The 12,629-nt window shown below is 36.2% G+C and overlaps 1 protein-coding gene across 2 annotated transcripts in view; it reads left to right on the plus strand.

The window, feature by feature from the left end:
- Positions 1 to 3,078: 3,078 nt before the first annotated feature.
- palm1a (paralemmin 1a) overlaps positions 3,079 to 12,629 on the plus strand; it is a 74,777-nt gene continuing 65,226 nt past the window's right edge. The window contains exon 1 of one of the 2 annotated variants that reach the window (XM_073826157.1): positions 3,079 to 3,508. In XM_073826157.1, coding sequence (XP_073682258.1) covers positions 3,504 to 3,508 — 5 coding nt within the window. In that variant the 5' untranslated portion in view covers positions 3,079 to 3,503. The remainder of the gene's footprint in view (positions 3,509 to 12,629) is intronic. The other variant, XM_073826158.1, reaches the window with a different exon arrangement.

Consider the following 12,629-nt stretch of genomic DNA (forward strand, 5'->3'; position numbering starts at 1 on the left):
AATCTCATGAAAGTTGACACAGACACAGTTTTGAGTATTCTGAAGAAGTATGAATAGAAATTATCCTGTTAACTATGAAGGAATTTGAATCATAAATGTGAAGAACTCCCAAGTGCTGTAATGCACAGTGACTGAATTTACCATCCATTTTCTGCTAAATTCTTCAGTGAAATCTCATGAAAGTTGACACAGACACAGTTTTGAGTATTCTGAAGAAGTATGAATAGAAATTATCCTGTTAACTATGAAGGAATTTGAATCAAAAATGTGAAGAGTTGATCAGTATTATAATGCATAGTGACTGAATTTACCATCCATTTTCTGCTAAATTCTTCAGTGAAATCTCATGAAAGTTGACACAGACACAGTTTTGAGTATTCTGAAGAAGTATGAATAGAAATTATCCTGTTAACTATGAAGGAATTTGAATCAAAAATGTGAAGAGTTGATCAGTATTATAATGCATAGTGACTGAATTTACCATCCATTTTCTGCTGAATTCTACAGTGAAATCTCATGAAAGTTGACACAGACACAGTCTTGGGTATTCTGAAGAAGTATGAATAGAAATTATCCTGTTAACTATGAAGAAATTTGAATCAAAAATGTGAAGAACTCCCAAGTGCTGTAATGTATAGTGACTGAATTTACCATCCATTTTCTGCTGAATTCTACAGTGAAATCTCATGAAAGTTGACACAGACACAGTCTTGAGTATTCTGAAGAAGTATGAATAGAAATTATCCTGTTAACTATGAAGAAATTTGAATCAAAAATGTGAAGAGTTGATCAGTATTATAATGCATAGTGACTGAATTTACCATCCATTTTCTGCTGAATTCTTCAGTGAAATCTCATGAAAGTTGACACAGACACAGTTTTGAGTATTCTGAAGAAGTATGAATAGAAATTATCCTGTTAACTATGAAGAAATTTGAATCATAAATGTGAAGAACTCCCAAGTGCTGTAATGCAGACTGAATTTACCATCCATTTTCTGCTAAATTCTACAGTGAAATCTCATGAAAGTTGACACAGACACAGTCTTGAGTATTCTGAAGAAGTATGAATAGAAATTATCCTGTTAACTATGAAGGAATTTGAATCAAAAATGTGAAGAGTTGATCAGTATTATAATGCATAGTGACTGAATTTACCATCCATTTTCTGCTGAATTCTTCAGTGAAATCTCATGAAAGTTGACACAGACACAGTCTTGGGTATTCTGAAGAAGTATGAATAGAAATTATCCTGTTAACTATGAAGAAATTTGAATCAAAAATGTGAAGAACTCCCAAGTGCTGTAATGTATAGTGACTGAATTTACCATCCATTTTCTGCTGAATTCTACAGTGAAATCTCATGAAAGTTGACACAGACACAGTTTTGAGTATTCTGAAGAAGTATGAATAGAAATTATCCTGTTAACTATGAAGAAATTTGAATCATAAATGTGAAGAGTTGATCAGTATTATAATGCATAGTGACTGAATTTACCATCCATTTTCTGCTAAATTCTACAGTGAAATCTCATGAAAGTTGACACAGACACAGTTTTGAGTATTCTGAAGAAGTATGAATAGAAATTATCCTGTTAACTATGAAGGAATTTGAATCAAAAATGTAAAGAGTTGATCAGTATTATAATGCATAGTGACTGAATTTACCATCCATTTTCTGCTAAATTCTTCAGTGAAATCTCATGAAAGTTGACACAGACACAGTTTTGAGTATTCTGAAGAAGTATGAATAGAAATTATCCTGTTAACTATGAAGGAATTTGAATCAAAAATGTGAAGAACTCCCAAGTGCTGTAATGCATAGTGACTGAATTTACCATCCATTTTCTGCTGAATTCTACAGTGAAATCTCATGAAAGTTGACACAGACACAGTTTTGAGTATTCTGAAGAAGTATGAATAGAAATTATCCTGTTAACTATGAAGAAATTTGAATCATAAATGTGAAGAACTCCCAAGTGCTGTAATGCAGACTGAATTTACCATCCATTTTCTGCTAAATTCTACAGTGAAATCTCATGAAAGTTGACACAGACACAGTCTTGGGTATTCTGAAGAAGTATGAATAGAAATTATCCTGTTAACTATGAAGGAATTTGAATCAAAAATGTGAAGAGTTGATCAGTATTATAATGCATAGTGACTGAATTTACCATCCATTTTCTGCTGAATTCTTCAGTGAAATCTCATGAAAGTTGACACAGACACAGTCTTGGGTATTCTGAAGAAGTATGAATAGAAATTATCCTGTTAACTATGAAGGAATTTGAATCAAAAATGTGAAGAGTTGATCAGTATTATAATGCATAGTGACTGAATTTACCATCCATTTTCTGCTGAATTCTTCAGTGAAATCTCATGAAAGTTGACACAGACACAGTTTTGAGTATTCTGAAGAAGTATGAATAGAAATTATCCTGTTAACTATGAAGGAATTTGAATCATAAATGTGAAGAACTCCCAAGTGCTGTAATGCATAGTGACTGAATTTGCCATTCATTTTCTGCTGAATTCTTCAGTGAAATCTCATGAAAGTTGACACAGACACAGTTTTGAGTATTCTGAAGAAGTATGAATAGAAATTATCCTGTTAACTATGAAGGAATTTGAATCATAAATGTGAAGAACTCCCAAGTGCTGTAATGCACAGTGACTGAATTTACCATCCATTTTCTGCTAAATTCTTCAGTGAAATCTCATGAAAGTTGACACAGACACAGTTTTGAGTATTCTGAAGAAGTATGAATAGAAATTATCCTGTTAACTATGAAGGAATTTGAATCAAAAATGTGAAGAGTTGATCAGTATTATAATGCATAGTGACTGAATTTACCATCCATTTTCTGCTAAATTCTTCAGTGAAATCTCATGAAAGTTGACACAGACACAGTTTTGAGTATTCTGAAGAAGTATGAACAGAGATTTTCGTGACAAATATGAAGGAATTTGAATCATAAATGTGAAGAATTCATAAGTGCTATAATGCATAGTGACATAGTTTGCCATTCATTTTCTGCTAAATTCACACAGACAGAGACATGGTCGTTCAGAAAAAAATAATTTATTGAAGCATTCATGTTATTTGAAGGAATTTTAATATTGCATGTAGAATATGCTTTTTAACAGACTTTATTTCTCAAGAAAACTACACACTTCAATATATTCAAATGTAATATAATTATATATTTTATAATGTACAATGTTGATATGTTTTTAAATATTTTCCCTCTGTTTTCGGACACATTTGATATTAACCGCTGAAATATAGATATTCCTCAGCTTTTTGTCCGCTTCGAGTATCCGTACCGTAATACCACAAATAAACGTGCAGCAGAATCCAGGTGGCGGCTGACTTGACTGGGTCTTCGCAGATGGCGGCTCACTTGACCGCGGTACACTGATGGTGCTGCGCCTCTGAGAAAAAACAAACACTTCACCTGGGAGAATTCACTTGAAATTTGAGGGAAACATCATTGGGACGCTATGGAGTGAGTATAGCAACTATTCTTAATTCAGTGGGCAGGCCAGTGTGCCGCTGGCCCTTATAATGAGTGAACGGAGCCACACCTGCAAAACATCCCAAGCTCTGCTCTTTTCTTGCTATTCACATACAGAGAGCGCGTTGGCTCTCTATAGCACATTTAAACGTGTTTCTAATAATAAATAATGCTGTATTTTTGATGTTAAAACGCATATCGTTTTATTTCTGTATATTGCTGTGGTGTGTTTGGTACAGCGGATAACGGTATGACATCCAGCGGTGAGCAGCATCCAGCACACACGCGCTCTATGCTGACAGAAATAGGTTTCTCCTTCATGGCTTTGACACTCCGTGCAGTTGTTTGCATGCCTCATTTAGAAACAGCTCGTCTCCTTTTTAATCTTTGACGTACTTAGTTACAAAAAATGCTGTTCGTCTGACATGCGTGTCTATGTACATGCCGCGTACTGTATTTAACCACAAAACAGACACGAGGCCGCTGGTCAGTCGTGCTGATATTGAGCACTACAGCACGATTGTGACTACAGAAGTCGTAAAAACAAGTAAGTAATATCGAGTAACTTCCCAGCAAGCAATTTTTGGTCTAAAAGACGTCTATTAGCCGTGAAAACACAGCCCAGACGTCTAGGCTAAAACAAGTTTGTATTTGAGCTGTCAGTGAAAATTTAATAGACGTAAACATATCCCAATATTAGACTAGTCATCAATTAAAAAATTAAAATTAAAAAAATTAAACCATAAAACCTTGTAAACGCTGCTGAGTTTGCTTACAGGATGGAATATCATACATATCATACAATAACTATTATTTTGCCAAAAAATGGCATGCAACCAAATTCAAGGTTATTTGGGCTGGAAGTGGGTTACACATAGCCGGACTATATCGGGTTTATAGTTAACCCAGACAGTGAAATGACGACTATTGCTTGCTGGGTTACGTTTAAGACAGAAATACCCCTTTTTTTCTTATATTTCATCTCCGAGAACTAACAACTCATTAAAGCAAAAACAGTAGCTTTGCATGCAGTGTTGCCATATCGGGTTCACGATTTCCAGCCCAAAAGCTCATCAAAACCCGCCCACTTCAGCAAAAACCAGGCCAAAATTTTTAACTAACAAAATAATGTTATAGAATTTTATTGCCATATCAATCAAAGTTGATAAAAACTCTTTTAAAAATAAATGATGACAAAAGACTAAAAACAAAAATAAAGCCTCAAAACAGGGAAAATGCATTAAAGGGGTCATCTTATGCCCATTTTCCACAAGTTCATGATTCTTTACCCACTAAACATTAGATGTCTGACGGACGTCTAGATTACGTCAATATTCAAAAACGACTTACAAAAGACGTTGTTTGAACGTGTCTTTCACATCTTTGCGCAGTGGGTAGGGTCTTAATGAAAAGTCTCTAATATACTTTGGTTAAAAGTTCTTAATAGTAGTGTAAAAAAACAGTCTTTTACCTTGTTAAAATCAGCTCTGCAAAATATCAGCTCATTTTATCGCATGGGCCCTTTAAATACAAATGAGCTCTGCTCGCCCCGCCCCTCTCTGCTGTGGGATTACCAGCTGTAATGTTTACTTTAGCTGCATTTAGCCGCGTTTAGCTGCTTTTAGCTGTGTTTATCGGCGAAACTTGCCAACAAGCACATTATTAAGAACAGCCATTTGCAAAGATGCATAAAAAAACCCTTATATTCACTTCTGCTGTGGGTGAAGCTGCATCACGAATGATTCACACGAACATAGACGCATATGTAGATCGGGATCGGCGCTTTCCTTTTAAAAATGAAAGTAACTTTGTCCTCTGCCTCTTAAGCGGCTCAGATGTCGGGAGTAAATGACTACTGCTATGTTCATTATTACATCCAACAACAGAACACCTCAATCACTCAATTAGAGTCTTCCCCTGCACCTGAGTCACACAATGGCGATATTCGGTATTCGGACTGGTATTCGGTCTAAGGTAAGGCGCTCATGTCAATCAACTGTGTTTTGTCACAACGACAAGAAGCTGAGAATGACCTGATTTTAAAAAGGGGATATTACTTTTAAAGATTACAAAAACACCACTGGGTGGATTTTTATCATTGTAGGGTGGTTGTGTAAACAAACTGCCAACACACATTAATGTTCAAACAACATGTAAAAGTTAGTTTTGCATCCTATGACACCTTTAAAGGGAGTCCAAAAATATGCTTAAAAAGGCCAGAAATCTTTTCAAAGAGGCAATCAAGAAATTAGCCGATGACTTTAACCCTTGGAAAAACACATGCATCATTTTCAATTTCACAGTAAAAATAAGCAAAAGGTTTTGTGCAAAAGGTGCACAATAAAGTGATAGCAATGTAATTTAGCTGGCATTTTTGCTCTTGTTCATGCACACCCACGACAGCCAAAAATGTGTTATTCATTGATACATACTAGACCAGGGATCCTCAAATCTTACCCTGGAGGTCCAATGCACTGCAGAGTTTAGCTCCAACCCTGATGAAACTCACCTACCTGTGATTCTCTAATGATCCTGAAGACCTTGATTAGCATTCTCAGGTGTGTTTGATTAGGGTTAGAGCTAAACTCTGCAGTGCATTGGACCTCCAGCGTTAAATTTGAGGATCCCTGTACTAGACTATATGATAATACGACAGCAAAAATAAAATAATAATAATAATAACAATTAACAGCAATAATGCGCTTACCTTTGTCTTATCTACAGACAGAAAAACAGCTCGTATTTCATGAAGTACACATTTTAGAACATAATGCAGAACTTCATTTTTTTTATCGAGTAACTTATATTTAGACCACTTTGCCATTGCAATCACTTAAATAAAATGAATGAATAAATAGATAGCTGCACATTCAAAACCTTGCCCTTTATAGCACCAAAACGCCAAGTCACTCACAAGTCATCACATCTTACCAACATAAAAGATGGTAAATTGACTGACAAGGCTGTGTTAAACTGAACCAATAAGGGTTGCACTGAGGAAAAATGAGTTAATGACTGCACTACACATTATTTTACTGCTATACGTTGAGCTCTAACATATTAAAATAACATAACTAAAGTTAAAAGCAAAGAAAAAAGCAGCAGCTTTTAATTTTTAAAAGCAGCCCAAATTTTGTCTACCCGCTCAATGTGTTATTCTCTAGTCCAAGCCGATCAAAAGAAGCCCAATCTGGCAACACTGTTTGCGTGTAAACAGTTGGCACAGAATAGAATCCGGTCTGGAGCACTGCATAAAAATGGAATGGACAGAGATTTTCTCTCTTTAAAACACATCACTTTGCTCGAACTCCAGTCGGGGTTTTATATTTCCCGCTCCATGCTCATTAACCTATTAAGAGAAACCTGCTATCCATATTTTTAACGTAAAAGCCAGTTATTCTCTTTCCAGCTATTTTAGCTGTACAAAAACAGTTCCCTATGCTGCAAGTCACCTTAAACTAGTTTTTGCTATAATGTTATTTTAATTTACTTTAATAATCATAAACACACTAGTTTGTAGAGCAAATAGTTTAGCCGTTTACTGCACTTTATTATTCTTTTGCTTATTTACCTATCCTCCTTCTTCCTGTAGAAGCGGGCTCGGACATTTGTCCATTTTATGGGTCTAGCTTCCGGTCTTATCCATGCCCAGCTATTTTGCTGCTTGATATTGCAAATTGGTGTTTCTTACCATGTTATTTTAATGTTTTATCTTAAAGGTCCACTGAAGAGCCTTGAAACATGGAGTGATATTCTATGATGTAATTTCAACTGAAACAGAAAGACAGGGCGGGACATATCGAGCAGCCCCGTCCCCTTTTTTAAATAGCCAATAGCATTTCATTTACATCTGCTCGGGCCAGAGCCATTGAGCTCGGTAAAGCCACGTTTGACAGCATTTGACAGCGTTTGACAGCATCGAATGAATCGAAAGTCTTGAAACAGTTTGTTAATGCAAACTGGTATTATTATTTTAATTTAAATATAATCATAAACACTGGTTTGTAGTGCAAACAGTTTTACCATTTACTGCACTTTTTTATTCTTATAGCTATTTACTTACAGAAGTTAAAGGGGTCATCGGTTGCAAAACTAACTTTTACATGTTGTTTGAAAATTAATGTGTGTTGGCAGTTTGTGTACACAACCACCCTACAATGATAAAAATCCACCCAGTGGTATTTTTTTCATCTTTAAAAGTAATATCCCCTTTTTAAAATCAGGTCATTCTCAGCTTCTTGTCGTTGTGACGAAACACAGTTGATTGACATGAGCGCCTTACAGCTCGCCCTCACCGAGCTGAAACAGTCCCAATACGATCGTCATTGTGTTGACTCTGTTGTTGGATGTAATAATGAACATAGCAGTAGTCATAATAATGTGCAATAATAATATACTTGTTGGCAAGTTTCGCCGATAAATGCGGCTAAATGCAGCTAAATGCAGCTAAATGCAGCTAAAGTAAACATTACAGCTCGTAATTCCTCAGCAGAGAGGGGCGGGGCGAGCAGAGCTCATTTACATTTAAAGGGCCCATGCGATAAAATGAGTTGATATTTTGCAGAGCTGATTTTGACAAGGTAAAAGGGTGTTTTTTTTACACTACTATTAAGAATTTTGAACCAAAGTATATTAGAGACTTTTCATTAAGACCCTAAAGAATCATATGAACTTGTGGAAAATGGGCATCAGATGACCCCTTTATTGAATCGGAAGTCCTGCACATTCAAGAAAACAGCTTACTTCTGTGTTGCAAAATAAGGTGTAGCAATTTAGAATTTAGATTTAGAGATTTAAACTATATTTTCACAGTTTTCACAGTATAAGTTTAACTAAAAAGTGATTAGGTTATTGATCATTTGCATACTACACTCTTAAAAATAAAGGTTAAAGTCATGATGCAATGGAAGTAACAACAGATTATTTCTGAGTGGAATTGATCAACAAAATTGTGAAAAAACAAAGTAGGGCGGGACTTGGTTCTTTTCATCAGTTGCTGATTGGATGGATGCAATTGCAAATAAAAATATGAGCATAGAGTCAATTGTAAGAAAGGAGCGGAACTAAATGATTGGAGCTATGTGGCACATATCACCAAAAGGAAGTCTGTCATTGCTGGAAAATTAAGTTGTGTTTATGTTTTGAGTATAACAATCAGAACATTAAAAAAAGATTAAACATTAATGGATGAATTTTTTGCAATCCACCTTTTTCTTTAACACGTAAGTAAGCCTTTGGGTGAGACTTCAGGTTCTTAGGGAAATAACGAGAAGAATAGCAATATGCAGTAAATGGTAAAACAGTTTGCGCTTCAAACCAGTGTTCATAATTAAGAAAATACATTCAAATAATATGTTAAGACACACCAATTTGCAATACTAAGCAGCAAAACAAGCTGTTTTGTACAATTAAAAATAGCTGGATGCTAATGAGACCAAAAGCCAGGCCCATAAAATTTACAAATGGAAGCAATACTCTTACAGAAAAAAAGTTGGATAAGAGCCTTTAGAAAACAGACGATTTCCCATCCATGCAGACTTTAAGCAAGGATTATGAGTAGAGATTTTAATTCATTCACTTCAAAATCTCTTTTTTCCCAGTGTCAGCTTCAAATAAGCATCAGCTTCAAATAGATTTCTGTAAGCAATTTTGTAGATTGAATTGAACTTTGCAAGTTGGCCTTTGTAAAATGCACTGGAGACGAATTATGGCTTAAAGTCATGATGCAATGGAAGTAGCAACAAATTATTTCTGAGTGAAATTGATCAACAAAATTGTGAAAAAAAAAGTAGGGCGGGACTTGGTTCTGTTCAGCAGTTGCTGATTGGATGGAGGCAGATATAAATATGAGCGTAGAGTAAATGATTGGAGATATGTGGCGTATATCACCAAAAGGAAGTCTTTCATTGCTGGACAATTAAGTTGTGTTTATGTTTTGATTATAACAAACTCGGAACATTAAAAAAAGATTAAACATACATGGATGAACTGTTTGCAGTCCACCTTTTTCTTTAACACACAAGTAAGCCTGGTGAAACTTCAGGTTCATTAGAGAAATAGCGAGAAGAATAACAATATGCAGTAAACAGTAAAACGGTTTGCACTACAAACCAGTGATCATAATTAAGAAAATACACTAAAATAATATGTTAAGACACACCAATTTTCAATACTAAGCAGTAAAACAAGCTGTTGGATGCGGATGAGACCAGACGCCAGGCCCATAAAATTTACAAATCTTACAAGAAGAAAAAGACGGATAAGAGCCTTTAGAAATCAGACAATTTCCATTCCATGTAGACTTTAAGTAGTGATTATGGGTAGAGATTTTAATTGATTCACTTCAAAATCTCTTTTTTTCCAGTGTCAGCTTCAAATAAGCATCAGCTTCAAATAGATTTCTGTAAGTATGCAGCGAGCTGTATTGATATGTGAAACAGCTTAATAATCCATGCACTGAGAATCCTGTTTCCCTCTGTGAAACCGAGAGAATACATACATCATGACTGGGGCTTTAGCAAGAGGAGCAGAGACAACTGCCGGCAGACTTAATTACTCTAATGTACTCCACCAGAGAGAGGCAGAGAGATGAGGGGTGGGCTGACAGTTGCTCCTGGAATCTGAATGAAAGGCCCTGCCCATATCGGATGACACATGCCTCTCCATTAGCGACTCGCAGGGGTCTGTCTGAAACCCCATAAATGACCACTCCATTCGGGGAAGGATGTAATTAGGCGCTGTTTTATTGGGACAATGAAAATATCTTCCCTGAAATATGATCTGAGCTGCTTTTAGCTGACAAAAATGTGGTGGTGGTAATTGTATGGATGAACCTATTGTGTATTTTGGGTACTGCGTGTTGCATTTTTATGTCCGGTGCAGTTTTGCTAAAAATTTGAGAACGATAAAGCCACTCTTTTCGCTTTCAATAAATGGAGTGTTTTTAACCTCAGGCTTCAGCAAGAAGGTTGACGGGCACGTCAGTTCCTGTTGATGTTGCTTTGAAACTCAGCATGCGTACCGTTTCCCCACTGTCGTCCTTGTGAAGTGCTGATTTCTGCCACATGTGCTGAGGAATGCTGGGAAGCTTCAAAGGACTCATCAGACTCCATGTCTGAGCTGGGCTCTAATGAACTGGCCTGAAACTGCTTGGTCAGGGTTCCTCAAAGACGAAGAAACTGAGCAAGAAATGAAGCAAGTTAAAAAAGCAAAAGGGAAACCCTTCCCACCATGCTTTAAAACCAACATATCCTTTGCTCCTCGCTTCCTGTCCGTTTTTTTATTCTCTTTGCTCTGGTATTCACTATCAGTGTGAAAGGAGCTTGGTTATCGCATTTATCGCTCATGGCCGACACCCTTTACTGACAATATGGGGCGAGGTCGTATAAATTAGACAGTGTTCTTTCAATTCAATTCATTGAAGGGTTGACGAGGAAATCCACAGGGACGTGCCTATTTCCCTGGACAGAATAGTGTTGATTTCAGTTGTCAAAAATCTGTGCAAAAGGGATAGTTCACTCAAAAACTTAACCTCCACTTGTTCCAAATCTGTATGAGTTTCTTTCTTCTGTTGAACAGAAAAGATATTTTGAAGAATGTGGGTAACTAAACAGTTGATGGTAGCGATTGACTTCTATGATTTTTTTTTTCGATAGAGTGTTTTCATGACGCATCATCAGTCGGTCATATTGGCAGCACTGAACGTAAACAGTGCCACTGAACTGAACGAAACTTGCATATTTAGCTGATTATTTCTTCTGAAAATGGTCAATTATTGTCATGTTTTGGGCTGTACTAATCGGTCGGACTGGGAATAACATTTGGAGTACAATAGACTGCCAAAATTTATAACAAATCAAGGAGAAGAGTGCAAAAAACTGGCATTTGTGGTCGGCCAAACTGAATCAGGATTTTCAGGGCAAGAATCTTGACAACATTTGTGTTTGTTCTTATCATTTCAGGTCAGGTGAAATATTAGGCTAATATCTTAATTAATACTGCTTGTATGTATATTTACCACCTATTAACTTTAGTTTATCAAAATATTGTGCCCTGTCCTGCTTACTATATCCTTCTCTGTATGATTTAGCAGCTTCCACACATTTTTCCCATGGTTTAGGCAGCATAAATTAGCAGAACAATGTATTCAGTAGTACATTAAGTGCAATCCATGCTGTTGTTTACATCCGAGTATCGCCATATCGCCAATATGGCCACGCATCCAGGTAACTGACCAAATCGTGACGTAAGTGCAAACCCTCAAACCCGATGCCATAGAAGAAATTTTTTGTCTAAATGGTTCCATAAAGATCCTTTAATATCTGAAGCACCTTTCTTTTTCACAAAAAGTTCTTTGTGGTGAAAGAAGGTTCTTCAGATTCTTAAAGGTAAGAAAGATATCTTCAAAGAACCTTTGACTAAATGGTTTCTTGTGGAACCATAAATGGTTCTTCTATGGCATCGCTGTGAAGAACCTTTTAAAGCACCTTTATTTTTAGAATGTAGATATGTATAGATGCCCCATTTGACTGCTCCAAGCATGTAGACCATCCACCATCTTGTAACGGTCAACGGTTTAAAAACTCATTTTAAAGTCTATTAAGTTCACTTAGGTCTATTTTTATTACCACAAAAACTTATCTGATTAGTCAGTTAAAGAACAAAAATGTACAGATAATTTACTCACCCCCTTGTCATCCAAGATGTTTGTGGCTTTCTTTCTTGAGTCGATAAGAAATTATGTTTCTTAAGGAAATTATGACTTCTATGGTGCTTCCAAAAGGCAGTTTAAATGCAACTTCAAAGGGCTCTAAACGATCCCAGCCAAGAAAGAAGGATCTAACGAAACGATTATATATTTATTTTAAAAAAATGTGCTCTAGCTCTGCGATGCACATGTGAACTCTGTGTAATCCGGTTCAAGACAGTTAGGGTATGTCGAAAAACTCCCATCTCGTTTTCTCCCCAAACTTCAAAATCATCCTACATCGCTGCAGACGTACTGACCCAGTGTTTACAAAGTGAACATGCAAGGAGGGTCAAACACCCTTTACAAAAAAAGATAAAAAAGCAATGTAGGGTGATTTCGAATTTGGAGATGGGAGCTTTTCAG

Source organism: Garra rufa, chromosome 20, assembly GCF_049309525.1.
Source record: "Garra rufa chromosome 20, GarRuf1.0, whole genome shotgun sequence".
Classification (NCBI taxonomy): domain Eukaryota; kingdom Metazoa; phylum Chordata; class Actinopteri; order Cypriniformes; family Cyprinidae; genus Garra; species Garra rufa.